The sequence below is a fragment of the Hevea brasiliensis genome, chromosome 2 (assembly GCF_030052815.1).
Source record: "Hevea brasiliensis isolate MT/VB/25A 57/8 chromosome 2, ASM3005281v1, whole genome shotgun sequence".
In the NCBI taxonomy this organism is placed as follows: Eukaryota; Viridiplantae; Streptophyta; class Magnoliopsida; order Malpighiales; family Euphorbiaceae; genus Hevea; species Hevea brasiliensis.
This window is the reverse complement of record NC_079494.1, coordinates 104,496,843-104,515,918: the sequence shown is the minus strand read 5'-3', so window position 1 is coordinate 104,515,918 and position 19,076 is coordinate 104,496,843. Positions and strand designations below refer to the sequence as shown.

At 34.3% G+C, this 19,076-nt stretch overlaps 2 protein-coding genes and 1 non-coding gene across 5 annotated transcripts; 2 read left to right on the top strand and 1 right to left on the bottom strand.

The window, feature by feature from the left end:
- The first annotated feature begins 23 nt into the window (after positions 1–23).
- Positions 24–4,131, top strand: LOC110633748 (uncharacterized). Of its 2 annotated transcripts, none has more exons than XR_009144368.1 (9): positions 24–358; positions 1,496–1,616; positions 1,702–1,769; positions 1,854–1,913; positions 2,007–2,165; positions 2,617–2,763; positions 3,180–3,394; positions 3,479–3,612; positions 3,697–3,843. XR_009144368.1 is itself a non-coding variant. In XM_058137142.1 (9 exons), the coding sequence occupies exons 1-9, from the start codon at positions 239–241 to the stop codon at positions 3,811–3,813; spliced, it is 1,116 nt and encodes a 371-aa protein (XP_057993125.1). In that variant the 5' UTR covers positions 24–238; the 3' UTR covers positions 3,814–4,131. The 2 variants fall into 2 exon arrangements, 1 of the variants encoding a protein (XP_057993125.1); XM_058137142.1 differs by having other exon boundaries at positions 3,504–3,612; positions 3,697–4,131.
- A 2,758-nt stretch (positions 4,132–6,889) lies between these two features.
- Positions 6,890–6,963, bottom strand: TRNAN-GUU (transfer RNA asparagine (anticodon GUU)). Its single transcript has one exon. It is a non-coding gene; the product is annotated as a tRNA-Asn (tRNA).
- Positions 6,964–7,964: 1,001 nt separating this feature from the next.
- On the top strand, positions 7,965–17,298 carry LOC110633749 (probable inactive purple acid phosphatase 1). Of its 2 annotated transcripts, XM_021782480.2 has the most exons (13): positions 7,965–8,287; positions 8,653–8,835; positions 9,070–9,161; positions 9,303–9,375; positions 9,481–9,603; positions 10,311–10,403; positions 11,212–11,341; positions 11,682–11,763; positions 14,320–14,452; positions 14,940–15,145; positions 15,235–15,360; positions 15,854–16,163; positions 16,778–17,298. In XM_021782480.2, exons 1-13 carry the CDS (start codon positions 8,285–8,287, stop codon positions 17,081–17,083), a joined length of 1,860 nt encoding a protein of 619 aa, XP_021638172.2. In that variant the 5' UTR covers positions 7,965–8,284; the 3' UTR covers positions 17,084–17,298. The 2 variants fall into 2 exon arrangements, with proteins under 2 accessions (XP_021638172.2, XP_057993120.1); XM_058137137.1 differs by lacking the exon at positions 7,965–8,287 and having other exon boundaries at positions 8,491–8,835.
- Positions 17,299–19,076: the final 1,778 nt, after the last annotated feature.

Sequence of the window (19,076 nt, the reverse complement as noted above, 5' to 3'; positions counted from 1 at the left end):
TACCGAAATATTTTTCTGTTAGTACATCATTTTCTGAATTTTTTTCTTCGTTAAAGCATGGAATATTAATGGTACAAACAAGAAGAATCCTCGTTGACGACTAGGGTGCTTCCAAGTCTATACGACGCTCCATCCAACGGTCAATATTCGTTAATAGGGTATATTAATATATCCGATTCTTCGATAAATACTCCATTTCCCTTTTTGCAAGCTTACGAAACGGAAAAACAGTTATCAAATGGATCCGCAGCCACGACACCACAGAGCAGCAGTTGCACAGGCTCGTCCTCCGCCTCCCAACTGCGAGTTTTCTCCCATTCTCATCGTTTTCCTTCTCTTCCTCGCCGTACTCTCCGTGGTAATCTTTTCCTTCATTTCCATGCTCTTTGTGCGTGCTCTAATATTATACTTATTAAGTGCATGCTGTGCAGTCTGTTGGTTGTTTTATGGATTTATTGTTGTTATTTTGATTGGATTTCTTCCTGTAAATCATATGTGTGGAGTTTTGTTGGCTTTTTGGATTTGATCATTCCGTTTTGAACTTCTGTCTTAAAGAATCAATTTGTTGATAATTTGTCAAATCATTAATCCCATTTTTTTGTATAGTCGAGTTGTAGTTAAACTCTTCTTCCTTAGCTCTTTGCATTCTGGGGCTTGTATTCCTAGGACTGGATATTGTGTTGATTATTTCATCTTTCACGAGTTGATGTACTTTTACTTTATGCAGTTTGATGTGTGATTTATCACTTGGACATTACCTCAATTAAATCCAGTCTCAGTATTTGGACAGCTAATTTTATGATTTTTTTTTCTTTAATTAATTGATGTTATTTATTTGTAAGCTGTTTTTGTTTCCATGCTTTTTATGGATGCATTGTGGCCAAAGGTCATTCTTAGAATTATATGTTTTCTGAAAAGAGACTACTTCAGATATGCTGGCTCTTAGTCCGGTTTGGTCATTTCCTTGCATTTCTACCGAGGAATACTTTCTAGAGCCTAGAATGAAGCTTTTGGAATTTAAATGACCAATTCGCGAAAAAAAAAATGTATTGACTTAAATCACCAATTTATTGATGCCGAGGATAGTCGATATGCATCAACATTGTATAGAATGATAATCTCATTGCAGCAGTAAGGTGCATTGGCTTTGACCATGGATGCTGTATTCCTGTTAGCTCTTGGAACAAAAATATCTATCATTTCTGACTTTTATTGTTCACTGATTTATTTTATTTTATTTATTTCATATGTTGCAAAGAAACCTGAGCATCATGAGGCTAATTATACTGTTGGACTTAGAATATTTTGGAAATTTGTCATTGAACATGAGCTTGGATCTAAGAAAAATAGAAAATTTGCACTTTCATATGGGTTGCCTTTTGTGTTAGTGCTTGAGAGATCACAAAAATGGCACCTTTTTTTTTCTTTCTTAATTTGCTGGCTTTCTTTCTGGTTTACGAAAGGATGGTAATTTAATTCTAGATAGCATTTACAGATAATAATTCCATCATCCCCAAGTATTCAAGATAGCATATCCATCTTGCACCAAGTCCCAGAAGGTCATGTTGGGGTGTACTGGAGAGGAGGTGCCCTTCTAGAAATAATTACTGATCCAGGTGTGAATGTGGTACATTCTTTATTTTGGATTTGCATTCTGTGGTTGATAACATTATGATCATGGACTCATAATTTAGTTTTCAGGTTTTCATCTAAAAATGCCTCTGATAACTCAGTATGAGCCTGTTCAGTTGACGCTTCAGACAGATCAAGTAAACTTTGATTGACTCTACGAAGGTCAAGGACTCTGTATTGTCACAATGATAATTGAATCCTTCTTGTGTCTGAATATGCAGGTGACGGATATTCCATGTGGTACCAAAGGGGGTGTCATGATTAACTTTGAGAAGATAGAGGTAAGAAGAAATGATATCACTCTTATTTAGTGGCATAAGGAGCTTAAGGCTTGACATTTTAACCTTACATCACTGATTGAATTCATAATTCAGGTTGTTAACCGGCTTCGTAAGGAATATGTATATGAGACACTGCTCAACTATGGCGTGCACTATGACAAAACGTGGATATATGACAAGATTCATCATGAAATCAATCAGTTCTGCAGCTCTCATAGTCTCCAACAAGTCTACATTGATGTGTTTGACCAGGTGTGAAAGATTGCTAATTGAAGCATAACTGTCAGACCTAAGATTAATTTATGGTGTTGATTAGCATGCAATTATGCATTGCATACTCTTCACTTCTATTTTTGTGGTGTAACTTGGGATATGGAAGGAATCATGCTGGCTTGGTGGTTAAATTTATGTTTTGTTCTTTTTTTATATTTAGATAATCCACATATAGCTTTTGGTATTGTCTGTGTCGTGAAAAAGCAATAGATGAGGTGCAACTTACCATCTTGTTACTCCACTAGTGTCATCTGTATTGCTTGTGCTTTGCTAGAGATAGAAATCATATATGCATGTAGCTGCAACCTATCATGGTTCAATGAACTGTATCACATTCAAAATTGTTTGAAGCTTATTCTCTCTTTTTTCCTTTCCACTCTTAACCTTGTTTTATTTATATTGATAAAATCATCAATTTTAACCTTTTCAGATTGATGAAAAGATGAAAGATGCTCTTCAGGGTGATTGCACGCGTTATGCTCCTGGAATTGAAATTATAAGTGTGCGTGTCACAAAGCCTACCATTCCAGAAAGCATAAGAAGGAATTTCGAACAGATGGAAGAAGAGCGCACAAAGGTATACTTATGCTGTTTTTAAAGTCTGATCGAACAAGTTCCATTTTCATTCTCTCCATGGAATTTAGTTTGAGAAAGGAAAGATTATCAATTTGGTCATCAGGACATGTTAAAATGTGATCTAAGGTTGCATTTAATATGAAGGTTGACATTCTCTTTCTCTCAGATTTTGTTTATGTATTCTATGTTGGAAGGTTTTCTAGTGATGTATAGTGGTTTTAGTAGAGTTTGCCTGTATTTGATTATTGCAAAACCCTGTCCAAATGGGAAACTTGGATGCTGGGGGGGCATTCAATTTTACATTCCCAAATCCCAAGTTTGTCTATTCTGAAAGATTGATTTTGCATGGCACACGTACAGTCCACAAGTAAATATATGAGCAGTCTTTTACACTTTTTCTTGTGTTTTATTGTACAGGTCTTGATTGCTATTGAGAAGCAGAAAGTAGTTGAGAAAGAGGCAGAGACAAAGAAGAAGATGGCTATCAGTGAAGCTGAGAAAAATTCCAATGTGAGCAAGATCCTAATGGAACAGAAATTGATGGAGAAGGACAGTGTGAGGAGGCAGCAAGAAATTGAGAATCAAATCTATATGGCTCATGAAAAGAGCCAGGCAGACGCTGCCTTTTACCGGTGAGTCCTGTTTGCCTGATTTTTCTTTCTTTCTTTCTTTTTATTTTTTTTAAGCATTTTAAAATGATATTATGAAGGTACTAGTGTGCTGCTTGCTCTCTATTTTCAGTTTGATGAAAGAAGCTGAAGCAAACAAGTTAAAGCTTACTCCTGAATTTCTTGAACTGCAATTTATTGAAGCTATAGCTGATAATACAAAAATTTTCTTTGGGGACAAGGTTTTGATCTGTTTCTCTCAAAATTTAATAGAAATATTTATCAATGCTATATCTTAAATTAACCTGGTATCTTCCTTTTTGCAGGTATCAAATATGGTTCTTGATCAGAGGCTGCTAGGCAATTTTCTGCAAAGGTTGTCCGGAGAGATGGCTAGAGAGGGAAACTTGGAAGAAGGACCAAGTGAGAGATTAGTAGCTTAGACTAAATTCAGTAAGCTGTCCATATTATTGGATTGGTTGATATTTTATGGTGATGTCGAAATAGGGAAAAGAAGAGAAATTGTTAATTGTGTTTGAGTTGATGTTTTTGGGAGATCACCCAGCTTCTTGGCCATTGTTGGCTTTTTCCTTTTTTTAATTACAATTTTTTCCTTTGAAGATAGAGTACATGATAGACATTGTAAATCAAACAATGGTAGAACTTGATGCAGGGCTTCAATTTTGAGTCTTTTACCATTAAAAGCAAGGCCTCATTGGCAGCTATTGTTGATGATATTAATAATTTCCCTTTTTCTATCCCATTTGTTGGATTGAGCATGATAATTTCCCTTTTTCTCTCCCATTTAGATGTATTTGTTGGTATTATGTTTGATCCTTCATTCTTCTGTGGTGATTGTATTGAAGTAAAAGTTGGTGATGCCTAGAGTTGAGAAATGTATGCTTGATGGGCAGAAACAATAAAAAATAACCATTTAAACAAGTCAACAGAGCTTGCCTGAAACTTCTGTCAGCGATGAGAAATTGCATGTAATATCTGCTGCTAATTTTAGTTGCGGCTTTAGAAGATGATGATGATCATAGTTGGGACTATCAATGCCATAATGATGGAAAGCATTATTGTAATTGTGGAAGGCATGAGAAGTAGGAACTTCCATTATTTGTATGGCCTGCTATAAAAAAAGATGTGCTGTGTAGCGTTTATATTTAACTTGTTCTTTCCAAGCCCTGATCTTCTAAGGCATCAAATTCTTGAAAAAGAATAAAGATTCTTGAACTGACTCTTCCCACTTAATTGTCTGCTTTTCCATAGAATGCATTTGTTTCTCATTTATGAATGTCATGTTCAATGTCTAGTGGAGTAGTTTGTTCATCTGTTTCCACGCTCTTAGTACTCTCCCCATTTCCACACTCTTAGTACTTTCCCCATAAACTTCGCTATACTGTATGAAGCTTCATCCATGTCATTACCTTGATCTGTGAAATTCATGCAAACTTCTGTAGATGGAGATTTCTCTTTCCTATACAAGTCCCTTTGAGGGATCAGGCTATTGGATTTCAAGGCAATGGCATGCAGCCTCTTCTGGGTACTTTCAACTGCTGCCTCTAGTTCTACAATGCGTGCTTTGAGCCTTGATTTAATTACCTTGTGAAGTCGCAAGCTCTGCTGCCGAGGTGAAACAGCACAGGTTCCTGTTTGAGTGTGAGTAGAGAGGCTCCATTTGAATCGTGGTCTGATTCAGATGAATAGTAAGGTTGATCATTGACCTTTTCTACACCAAAATCTTCAAAGTTAGAATCCTGTTGTGAGCAATAATAAGAACACATCAATCTAGTTAATGTCATTATTGTCTTGGACAGATAAAATACGTCTTATGATCAGAGCTTCTTTTAAACTCGGTTGCAGTGTGCCATCAGATCTAGTAAGTTATCTGAAAGAATTCATAAATCCTCACCAAGCTAGCTTCTTTCATGTTTAGTTCCAACCTCTCTAGTTCAGCTTCAAGCTTTGCGTCAATTATACTTATTGCATCAGAGCTCTTTGCGCTCTCATTGCCTAGCTCTTTGCTGTCAAATTTTGTAGATTTTTTGATTCCTGTTTTATGGAAGATGCAGTAGGTGTACTTTCCAAGTTTAGCTGATCTTTCATTTCGAGTTCCTCTTGAAATTCGTGAACCAAGTTCTCAGTCTGCCTCAGCAGTTCATTTAAGCACTGAACTTCTATTATCAGCGATGTTTGACATCACGCTAATTGTTATACTCAGGAAGAAGCGAAGCATACCATCATTGGAAGACCCTGAAATAAAGCAAAAATAAGCAAATTATTTAGAAGTAAAGAGATTTACTTTGAAGCAAGACAAACTATCTTATACTCTGCCTTGGAACTTGAGATGCAAAACTATAGGCATGATTAATTTTCAAGTCCTCAAATTATTTATGGACAAATGTTAACTAACAGAAGAAATTCTTGCATGATTTCAAGTATTTAAACAGAAGTCCTTGAAACAAAAGAAATTAGCTAAGCATACTGAAAAACAAGTTCATCAGAATGTGTGGCAAAAGAAAACAACCTTGTAAATGAAATAGTCCACTAGATGGATTCCTATTTGGCCTGCTCAATCTAGCCTGATCCTTTCCAATATATTGCTTTGATTTTCTTGGTTCAATTGTTCAGTTTCTGTGTCTAACTCCATCTCTTTCTCAATATCCTGGCTCCCTCTCAATGGCTTCTCCATGCATCTTTCTGGTAATGGAAGTGAAGTATAAACATACTCTTCTGATTTGCTTGGTTCCCTGCAAAATTCAGCAGTGAGACAACACTAAAAATTAAGTGGTTTCAGGATATACCCATTAGACCTTACCTTTAGCTGCGTATCTGTTGGTACTCTTTGAAAATAACCCACTTCTTGTATTAGAAATTCAGGTTATGATTCATTAGATAAGTGAAGAAGTAGCTCGTTTTATTATTCCCATAATTCTGTTACTGCACTAAACTTCACCACCATCAGTAACACTTCTACTTGCAGCTCTTGCATAATCACTGTTAAGAAAATTTGTTTCTGTTTCTTTAAGGAAGGCAAGTCTGCATAAGGCAAGTTCGGTCTGCGAATTCGCTGCAGTATGTTCCGGGAATGGGAGTGGCTGTGAACCTCACAAGAACATGTTTTCAAGGAGCTTTCTGTTATTCATGATGTAGAATTCCTCAAGTAATTAGCTTTAGCAACATATCCAGCAACAGCAGTTGCTGCAACTATCCTTGAATCCGTATTCTTTTTCCCTTAACTAAGAAAAGAAACAGAACATAAAAATGATTTGTAAAATATGCAGCTCAACATCGGAGCTGCAGCTTCAACATGTTTAAAGCTGGGGCACAAAATGCATACAGTATATTGAAAACTCAATTTTTGGAACTATACATCATTTTTGGACTTCCAAACAACTTAAATTGTTATTTATCCCAAAGAAAAAAAAATATAGGAATCTCATTAAGCATCAATTTGCCAACAAGAAGAATGTGGACTGAAATACTTGATGAAAAAAAAAAAAAGAACTAGATGCACGCTAGAAGGAGGGCTTGAACCTCCGACCTTGTGGTTAACAGCCACACGCTCTAACCAACTGAGCTATTCCAGCAAGCTTTATTATCATGCCACTAGTAGTAACAAATCAAGCGTTCAGACATTCTTGCTTGATGACTGAAGTTGCTTGCTCGTATGCACTGAAAGGAATTGCAGAGAGATAAACGGTTTAATAGATGGGGCTGGTTTCTCAATAAAGGCTGTTTTTGTAGTAATTTGATTATTGGTTACGTACATTCTGGGAGTTTGGAATCCGTTTCAGCAACTGTTCGATGTAGCTTGAGAGAAGAAGATGGGGGGATTTAAATTTCGGTGAGGAAACTTACTGTGAATTATTTAAAAGGGTGGGTTTCTTAAAGATGGAAATCTCCAGGATTTAACACATTTGATCATTGAAGCTCAAAATATAGAGCCAGCATAACAGCCAAAGTGAGAATTTTAATCCATCACCTTGATGGTTGAAAGTTCAAACCTCAAACTTCCCTAAGAATTATCAATGCAAGGCATGGAGAGTTAGCACCAGGCCAATGTCCCATTGGAGTTTGTTTCTTTCCTTTACTCTTTCCTGGGTCCACAACTGGAAATGTTTATTGTTTTATATCTTTTATTTATATCTTTTATATTGGTTCTTCTTTTAATTTTTCACTGTAAAAAATTAAGATTATAATTATATTTGATCAGTTGAACCAATGAGACTTTGATGGGTGACCAAAGAGAAATTAATTAGACATAATAATTTTTAAAAATTAATTTTACAAATTGAGATTAAAATTATTTTTTATTCAATAAAATTCTGCTTTATTCCAAAAAAAGAAAAACTTCTTCATTTCATTCACAGAGAATAAAATAGCTATCTTTAATAATAAGATTATTATTTTGAAAAAAAAAAATTCTAAAAAAACCTATTTTGAATAAATAATAAGAGTATGCTTTTTTATATATAAAATTAAACCAAATAATATTATTTTCCAATATTCGATTCATTTTCCTAAATATAACTAATTAAAAAAAATAAAAAAAGTTATCTTATAAATAATTTATATTTCATTCCTTGCCTTCTAAAACAAGAGAGGGAAAAAAATTGTTTACTGAAGGCCACCTCGTAGCTTGTGCCCGCCTGTAAACTCTCCGACGACGTTAAACAGTTGACTTGCGCACCAATATCGGACAACTGTTGGCATCTCCGAAAGAAGATTCTGAAGTTAATGTTATTGACTAAAATAGCCATCAGCCTCATTCCCTCCCTATAATACGCCATTAATGCACCTTCTTCTTCTTGCTACTGCAAATGATCTTAGCCACTGCAAATGATCTTAGCCACTGCAACTAGCTGTTTCTTTTTATTTCTTTTGTTTAATCGGCAATTCAATTAATTAATGGTTAGTCTTGGATTTGCTTCTATTCTTTCTTGTCTTTTAGTTTCTTCTTTTTACTTCTGTCTTTATCTGGTCTGCAATTGTTAAACAGTTGACAAATGTGTTTTCTAGCTGTATTTTCTTGACTGGTTTTCTGGTTGTTTCTATGTGAACTGTGGATGGTGGTATTAGATGATACGGGTATGTGGAACCTTTATTGATATCTGTGTTTTGAGCTGATTTTTGTGTTTATTATCGACTTGGGATATCCAGTTTGGTTATTCTTTTGGTCATGTTTTCACATTGCATAGAATTTCTTTTGGAACTGTGAGTAGCTACCCTGGTTGGCTAAGGTTTTTATTGGTTGAATTCTTTTTGATTAATTTCAGATGTTGGGTGGGATGAGGGGATTAGAACTGATCTTCACTGCAATTGCAGTGGTTCTTGCTACTCTTCAAGAGGCAAGTTCACATGGAATTCAGCCTCTCTCAAGAATTTCTGTTCATAAGACGACTTTTGCTCTTAGTGATCATGCTTATGTTAAAGCCTCTCCTACAATTCTTGGACTGAAGGTGAGCTTCTTGCGCATCATTTCTTTGTTTCTCATTTTCATCGGTCAGTTCCCACGGTGTAAAGGGGAAGCTTAGTTTGATTGCAAAGTGGGTTATTAGTTTTGCAGCTTTGGAAGACTGAAATATGAATTTCATAACCATTTAATTTTGAATGGAATAAAGCAATTACTAGCACCTGATGGCATTTAAAGAATTGGTTAATCTGTGATTTAAATAACTTCCTCTACATATTAGGGCCAAAACTCAGAGTGGGTGACAGTGGAGTATGCGTCTTCAAATGCATCTAATGCTGATTGGATTGGAGTGTTTTCCCCTGCAAATTTCAGGTATGTAGAATCCTTTGCATTGTAAAATCATCTTCTTCAATTTGGCTATGGCCAACAATTGGCATTTTATGATTGATATTTTATGTTTTGGAATTTTTTTTGATCGATCTATTTAGAAGTATTATTTTTCTCAATTTTCAGTGCTTACACTTGCAACCCAGAAAGCTCAAGCTCCAGAGTTTTTCCTCCACTTTTATGTACTGCACCTATCAAGGTTCATCTGTACTGCTTTGCCATAACTTTTTTTGTTTTTTTTTGTTCCTTATATCTTTCCTTGAAGCAGAGAGGAAGTTGCAAATAAATTTTACTACTCTTGCAGTACCAATATGCAAACTACAGTAGCCCGGGCTACAAAGTTACAGGAAAAGGGTTGTTGAGGCTTCAGTTAATTAATCAGAGATCAGATTTCGCTTTTGCTTTATTTTCTGGAGGTTTAGCAAATGTATGCTCATGACTTTCTTAGTTCTATGCTTTACATTTGTAGGTGATAACTGCTAACTAATAGCAGAGAACCAAGGATTTATTTGTTGAACTTTCTTATTGTCCACCATGCATGTTTTCCTTTTCAATAAAAAAAATTAATGCCTGTAAATCCAAACTTTCATATGCAGAAAATGTTTATAAAATCATATAAAACGAACTGAACAAGGTATAATCTAACTGCTGGATGTTGGCTATGCTAAAAATGTAATACCATTTAGCTCAATGTAGAACAATTCCATTCTCTAGTTTTCGTAATGCCCTTTTAATATCACTCTAGTGTGCTAGTGCATGCATATGAACCTGAATGATGTAGGATGCACAGAATTTTTTTTTTTTTTTTGTTGAATCCCTCTGAGTGTCTGTATGCCCGCATGTGTACATGTGAGAGAGTAAGAGAGAGCTTAGTGGCATTCTGGTTCCTCACTATTGTATGTGCGGTTCTGTCTTTAGACATTTCCTTATTTTTTTTAAAAGATATGGGAATGAGCCATAGGGATGCCTGCCATTTTAGATGGATAATATTTCTGTTAAATACATGCACATTCAGCTGCTATTTTATTTCACATTTAGATGAAGAATCTTCTATTTGAGAAGCATGGTTATTTCTTCTTTCTATCCTTGGTTACTGTGATACTATTTGATCAATTTATTTCTTCTTGTGTATAGCCAAAGCTGGTGGCAGTGTCAAATTCAGTTGCTTTTGCAAATCCAAAGGCACCGGTTTACCCACGCTTGGCGCAAGGAAAGGCATGGAATGAAGTAAGTGCAATTTCTTCTTTGTTATTGTCTTCAAGTTTCTGCGTAATACACCAAAAGAATATGGGGGTTTATTTGCTGCACAAATAAATATTTAAAACAGCAATATTTTAATCATTTTTTATATTAATGTGCACCTTCTATTGATGAATTATTTGTTTTTGTCTAGTCTTTAAAATCAAGAACTGTTTAGGGACTGTTTACTTTTGCAAAACAGGTCTCTATTTTTCATTTTCCATTAGTTTTCATTTTTTATGGAAAATAAAGAAAAACATGGAAAAACATTCACATTTCAATAATAGAAAACAATTTTTTAATTAAAAAATTATTCATATCTTTCATAATTAAAAAAAATAATAAAATATATTTAGAAACTTATTTTGTTTTAAAATTTTTTTAATATGTGTTATTCATTTTTTTTATAATAATATAATTAATTTTTTATTATTGTAAGTAGATATTTTTCTAAATAATTACTCAAATTTAGTTTTAGAAAAGTTATAGCATAATTTCGGTTATAGAAAGGTCTTTGTTTTCTATTTAGAAAATAGTTGGAAAACAGAACTTTTATTATAAAGGAAATAATGAAAACAACTTAAAATTGTTTTCCAAATCTTAGTTAAATTTTGAAAAACTAACGTATGTGAACATGAAACTCTATTTTCCAGTTTCTCTTAGAAAATTTTCTGTAAGACTACCATAGTTTTCCACAAGTGAACAGACATGTTTTACTGAGTTTTTGACTTATCATTTTAAATTGGAGCTAACAAATTTCTCAAGGAGATAATATGGTTCCAAACTTCATACTCAGATGACAATAACGTGGACGAGTGGATATGGGATCAGTGAAGCACAACCTTTTGTTGAATGGGGTCTAGAAGGTGGTGATCGTGTACGTTCCCCAGCTGGAACACTGACATTTAGCCGTAACAGCATGTGTGGTGGGTGATTGTTTTACCTTTGATTAATTATTACATGGTCTGTTAGGAATTGGCTAAAGGTTTTTTAACCTTGAAAGCTTATTGTGATCTTTTGTCATCAAAAGAACAAACAAGAAAAATAGGAAGAAAACTTAATAGACTTAAATTCATTAGATTGAATTGGGCTAGAATAGTAGTTATAATTTATTGATTAACTTGTAATTATACTTTTTCTACAAATAATTTGGTTCTCTATGTTTGTTTTAATTTAATTTTCCATATGATTAGCATCCCCCATAAGTTTTCTTTTTCTTTTCTCAATTGGCAGTTGATTCATCTTATCAAATGTATATGCATATAGGTGCACCAGCAAGGACAGTGGGGTGGCGTGATCCTGGATTTATACACACTAGCTTTTTGAAGGAGTTATGGCCAAACGTTGTGTATGTTACCCCTTGCTTTAGCCTATGATCAATCTTTAAATTTTATCATGCTATGTTTGGATTGATGGATTTGGTCATATGGATTTGGATTTGGGCCACTTTCTCTGTTTGGAAGCCTTAAAAAAAAAATAGATTTGGATTTGCACCAAATCCCAAATAAATTTGGAGGTATAAAAACTGAAGATTTAATATAACAACTTTACCCTTGTTATTTTAAATCTCAAATTTCAATCTGTCCAGCAATTGAAGGCAGGGGTGAGCAGATTTCGGTTTAAACCGAAAAACCGAACCGAACCGAACCGAGTTAATTTGGTTCAATTGGTTCGGTTTTAAAATTTAATCCATTCGGTTCGATTTTATATTATAAAAATTTTAGTTATTTTGGTTCGGTTCGGTTTTGAAGAGAAAAATCGGTTAAACTAAACCGAACCGAATAGTAATTTTATATATTCAAATCGAACCAAATCGAACCGAATCGATTTTTGAATTGATTTATTTTTATGGGGAATTTATGAATTATATTTAGTTATATATATATAAATTGTTTAATTTCATTGATTAATGTTTATTAAGTTCAAACTAAAGTTAAAATTAGACCAAATAACTTAAAAATCAAGTCTAAATTAAAAAATAATAAAAAATTAAAACCGATCGGTTTGAACCAAATCGAACCGAAATAGAGTGGTTCAGTTCGATTCTATTTTTCATCTATTTCGGTTTGGTTCGATTTTTAAAATATGTAATTCGATTTTTATAATTTAATTCAATTCGGTTCGGTTTAGTTCGGTTTGAACCAAATGCTCACTCCTAACTGAAGGTGAAAAGACAAAATTTTTGCGCCTATTGTGAAGTCAACTGAGTGTCCACAAATGTCCATTTGTCACCTTTACCATGTGCATTTGATAAAGATTAATTTTTTTCAATTTTTTTAATCATTACGACATACTTTTCCCTTCATTTTACATCTCCACCCAGCAAGTGAAATGACAATTGAATTATTATTATTATTATTATTATTATTATTATTATTATTATTATTTAGAATGCCTAAATCATGCTATGGCTTCATAATATAAAAAAGAAAATTTTTTATGTAGTTTTAATTAATTAAAATTTCATGTTAAGTTATATATATTTATATAATTGTCTTTAAATTTTAGTAATTATATAAAATATATTATAAATTCAAATACATGATTAATAAACCATCCAAAAAATAAATTCCAAATTCAAGATTTGAAATTTTTTTTATTTGCCAAACAAAAGATTTTAAAATTTATGAATTTTAAATTCTAAATTTCAAATCCAATATTTGAAATCCAAATCCACTTATCCAAACACAACCTTAGTAAAAAACAAGGGTGCAATAGCCAGAAAATTTATAGCAAATAGCAAGTGACATCTAATGAAATATGATCTCCATTAGGTAATAGTGATAATTATGAAGTTCAACAATAAGACCTCACATTACTTTCTTATGCTTTCTTTAACACAACAGCAGCAAACTCCACACATTTTGTACCACGCCTAACCCTTCACATAGGCCCCAAAATTCTTCACTTTCTCTAATATTCTGCAATTTGTTAATGTTTTTCTTCATCCAACGAAAATATGAAAACTCATGTATTTCTAATTGTTCATTTATAGAGATTTTATATTGTCAGTTTATAGCTTGTGAAGAAATTGCTTTGCAAATGAATCACTAGGCTAGGATGGGACAACAGACCAACAAAATTCTATTGGTGATATGATAGCAAATGATGTTCTGTATAACTATTTCTCTCAATCCATTTGTTAAATGCATTGATGCTTCTGCCATCTCAATTATAAAGCATCACCTGCATAAACTGAAAGACTGCTGGTCCCTTAAAAATTACTCTCCCATGCACAGCAGGGTGGTATTAGAGCCAGTAGTTAGTGGCTAGGAGAGGGGCTAAGGCATTGATGTCTTATTTTTCCTTCTCATGGTAGAGTGGTTCAAAAAGTTTTGTGTGGCTCTTTTAGTAAAACGAGTTGGTGTCAAGTGGGATATAATTATGAGGTTAGGATTTTGATGATTCATACAATGCATGATTCTTGCACACAAGGGGTATTGGTACAATAACATGTGGAATTAATCTCATTTTGGGTAGAAAAAGACCATGTGGGGAAGACACACAGGGAAAGACTCATAACTGAATGTGTCAGGGTTCTTGGATCAAGGGTCTCTGAACTTTACCCTCCATGCTCAACTGAAGCTGCGAACAAAGTATTAGGATTATCAGAAGCTACATTGTTAGACATAATGGGTAGGAAGGGAGCTGTAGAGAAACGAAGTTGAGTTGATTTTAATCTACTGAGAATGTGAACTTCTTGCAGCTTATAACTATCTTTGCAGCCTGGCATCCGTGAACTTCTTGCTTAAAAGGTGGTTCTCCTGTGAAAGTTGTTTGCACTTTGGAATATCTTGTTCAATAGATAACTTGGACTGTTATATGAGATTAGCACCATATTAGAGATTCATTGTCGACCATTTTATTTATTTTTACATGTAACTTGATGTTACTAATTATGCAGGTACATATACAAGCTTGGACATAAATTGTTCAATGGTACATATATTTGGAGTCAAGAATACCAGTTTAGAGCATCTCCATATCCTGGCCAAAGTTCTCTGCAGCGTGTAGTCATTTTTGGTGACATGGGAAAGGTTTGAACTGTCTTGGAAGGATCATGTGTGTGTCAAATATAAAATCATGACATTGTCAGATGTCCTTATCTTAAATTTAAATAGCATATGCATACCACTCCTGTTAAAGTTGAATGCATTGATGCATTGGCTATCTGGTGATATGTATGAATGGATTTAATTATACTTGCTTGAGTTTTTCATTTCTCAAAATTTTATTTTTTTAATCTCATGATTCTAGCTCATATAGCCGATCCCAAATTTTTGAGATAAAGGCTTAGTTGAGTTGAGTTTAATCTCATGATTCTAGCTGCATGTTTTTTATTTATAAAGAAAATAATCATTATCAAATTTGAAGTGAATATAAATTTCAGGGTCTTTCTTCAAAGCCTTTCTGTTCTATGTCAATGTCTGTACACTTCTGAAAGTTCAGTTTTCTTTTCATTGTTTGGATTGTGAAGCTATTCATAAGCATCCATGCACTTCTTAAACACATTTTAATTTCCAGGATGAAGCTGATGGTTCCAATGAATATAACAACTTCCAGCATGGCTCCCTTAACACTACCAAGCAACTTATTCAAGACTTGAAAAATATTGATATAGTCTTCCACATTGGAGATATATGTTATGCAAATGGATACATTTCACAGTGGGACCAGTTTACTGCACAGGTTGAGCCAATTGCATCAACTGTTCCTTACATGATAGCAAGGTTTGTCATAATTTACTACTGCTGTTTATTTGAGCATGGATCTGTCATGTAATTCATCTTATATAGCAAGTGGTGCAATGTCCTTTCAGTGGTAACCATGAACGTGACTGGCCAGGAACAGGATCCTTCTATGGGAACTTGGATTCTGGAGGCGAATGTGGTGTACTGGCTGAGACTATGTTCTACGTCCCTGCTGAAAACAGGGCTAAATTCTGGTATGGAAGTTTGTTGAGAGCCTCTTGGTTGTATTTAGCTACTACTGCAGCATGATAGTTTTCGTTTATAACTTTGAATGCTGATATAATTATTTTGTTCAAACCTCTGCCTTGTACCCTTTTTTTTTTTTTCCGTAGCATTCTGTAATTTCAAATAACCACTGTAACTATTTATAAACTCTGTTCTTTTTGCTTTGAATTAATTAATTCATGATATTCCCAATATTACCAATTATGGAAGCTACTATTGCCATTGAACCTATAATTGAATTGCAATGCAAATGTAAAAATATAGTTCCTTCTCTGTGAAATTCATTCTCCTGATTTCTTTGGATACTCCAGATATTCTTGTTTCACCTACAACTGGAAAACAATTGATCTGGATATATATAGTGCTAAGCCAGAGAGCATCTTGACATGCATTTTCTTCCTGGTTCTTGTTTGTATACATAGTGGGGAACTGAAAATGAATATCATAATTCTCTTTCATCAGGTACTCCACTGATTATGGGATGTTCCGATTCTGCATAGCCGACACGGAGCATGATTGGAGGGAGGGAACAGAGCAATACAAGTTCATTGAGCATTGCCTTGCTTCTGTGGATAGACAAAAGCAGCCGTGGCTGATTTTCCTTGCTCATCGGGTGCTGGGCTATTCTTCTGCTACCTGGTATGCTGAAGAAGGATCATTTGAGGAACCAATGGGAAGGGAGAGTCTTCAAAAACTTTGGCAGAAATACAAGGTTGATATAGCCATATATGGTCATGTGCATAATTATGAGAGAACATGTCCCATTTACCAGGTATACACACAACTTACAGCAGTGATGAAGCTTACCTCACTTGTCTCTATTTTACACTAGTCTAAAACTTGATAAAAACTTAAAAGCAATCCATTTCTACTGTACAGGTTTCACAGGCACCTCATGTACAAGAATTATCAATCTGGCTTCTTCTGTCATTTTATCTAGAATTTACTGACCTAGAATTGTTCAATTTCATCACTATTTTTCTCTTATTATATGAAGTTATTTCCCATGTATAATACACCTTCTTTGGTTACCATACCATGCCATTGATCAATTCCTGAGTGCCAGACTAATCAAATAACAGTAGCTTGTAACTCATGCGAAGCATTTATAGTTTTATCAAGTAATTTTTCCTTCTTTTCTTAGGGGCCTTAGATTTGGAAACTGCTTGCCTAGAACAGAATGATTCATTGACCTGCGTGTTCAATGAAAGAGAACCAAATGAATTTAACTTTTTTGTTACTGATATCTGCTTCTAGCACATTTTCAACTTTATGCATGTATTATACATTGGTTACTGTAAAGTTTACACTGAACCTGCAACCCATATTTACAGTTTACACTCAAGCTCTTGACTCTTAATTTTGTTTTCTTGTTTACTTCTACAGAATATTTGCACCAATGAAGAGAGACATCACTACAAGGGCACCTTAAATGGAACAATACATGTGGTAGCAGGAGGAGGAGGAGCTAGCCTTGCAGAATTTACAGCCATCAATACAACATGGAGTTTCTTTAAAGATTATGATTATGGATTTGTAAAACTTACAGCTTTTGACCATTCTAATCTTTTGTTCGAATACAAGAAAAGCAGAGACGGCAAAGTTTACGACTCCTTCACGATATCCCGGGATTACAGGGACATCTTGGCCTGCACAATCGATAGTTGTCCACGTACAACATTAGCATCTTGACCTGCGTTGCTGATGAAGAAATAATTCCACTCAGAAGTTTATACGTGGACCTACTGTTGCTGTGGTGTTGTTGCAGGTGCCACAGTTGCATAATCATGTACTGAGCAGTTTGAGCTGTGAATAAATATTTTTGCAACCGTTCTTTTTCTCTTTACTTTTATTTGACATGGATTCAAGGCCTTGTTTGCTTCAAAATGCTCCACTTTTCCCAGAAAGTATACTTTAAGGCAACTTATTTCCTAGAAAGTATGATACAAATGTATTTGATATATAAATTAACTTCTAATGAAGTAATTTGCTTATAAATTGTCAAAGGCATTATGTCTATAATATAATTTAAAGTGTAATAAATTAAATGATAAATTAATAAATTATATTACACTTAATTAGGAAATGTAGCATATTAAATCCGGATAAGTTCTTTTTAGGTCTTTTTATTTTCTTTCTTTGCTCTTTAATGTTGTCTTTGTCTTTTTAATATCTACTTTAATATTTCAGTATTTTATTTTTTAATCTTTGACATTCATATATAATGACTTTTAGAAATTTTAATTTTTAATAATTAAATTGTGTAATAATTTCATTAATTTTATTGAATTTTTTTTTATCAAATATAAATAAGAAAGCCACTAGTGTGGCATAAGAGTTGAAATAAAGAACACTTGCTGAGGGGTTAAAAATAAAAGAAGAAATTATGTAGAGCTCAGGACGCTAAAGTATGAGCTGCTTTGCAGTTTGCAGCTCCTTCTAACAAAGGAGAAGAAATGAATGTCGAAGAAGTCTGATGAAGACTTGATATCCGTTATGATACTCAGGTCTAGATGCCTTGGGCGGCTAGCAAAATCATTCAACTGAGATTTCAATTGCACCTGAGCTACCATAAAATCTTCATTATGATTAATTGCCCATGAATAGAATGAGTGGAAGGGATCTCCCAGCGGCTGAAAGCATATATAGCTATCCTGCTTTTCCGCAGGTGCCAAAGAAGGAAGGCTAGTAAGACTATGAATTCAGAGCCATTTACCTAGTTTGAAAGATAGGAAGTTATCTCAAACCATATCCATAAGAGACTCTCCAATAAGCATATGGGATCTCAATCGAAGAGGAGAGTGAATCCAGAAATCTATGGCTCTCGGACAAGTGAAGAAGAGATGTCTGTATCCCTGTTTGTCCACAAAGATCACACTCTTTTGGCAAGTGCTTCAACATCTTGTTTAAGTTTTCTCTGGTCGGCGGTTTCTCCTTTAGCAAATTCCAAGGGAAAATAGCAAGCTTCTTTGGAGGGGAAGCTTCCACATACTCCTCTAAAAGGTTCAATGCGCCTCTTGGGCCGTTGGGCTGTGACTTGCTTGCATAGAAACAGTGGGGCTGCTAAGGATCTTCTTTGCAATTTGGTAGCCTGATTTCATTAGATATTCACCCTCGTTAGTGAAATGTCAAACCCATTTATTGAAGAAAATTTATCACAATAGATATTTACTAGATATCCGTAGGAAAATTTTTTTAACTCAACCATCTAAATAGTTTGTGCTTAGCCGGTCTCAAGTTTGAATAAAAGTGAAGAACTACGGTAGGTGACAACTAGCATAAAAATTTCGTCACATCTCATGATATGGATTCTTATGATATAAACGTTAGGGCGTCCTCTACTTACGAAGCGCTATATTGGAGTCCGAGTGTAGTGAGAAATATGCAAGAGTGTAGAGCATTTATCGAAAGCGATGCATCATGTCGGTGCTCGGGTATGGTGTTAAATGAGCAAGGGTTTTCACATCATGGACGAGTGTGGGTAAAAAGTTAGTCCATAAGACAGATAGTAGAACAGATAGTGGAACAAAACACAAGATAGACATAGAAAATAATAGAAGATATCATAAAAAGAGATTAATTAGGAAGGAACAGGATAGGAGAAGAATCAAGGTTGATACTTGGAATGTTGGATCACTTACAAGAAAATTAATGGAGCTTGTAGATACCTTGAAAAGGAGAAGGG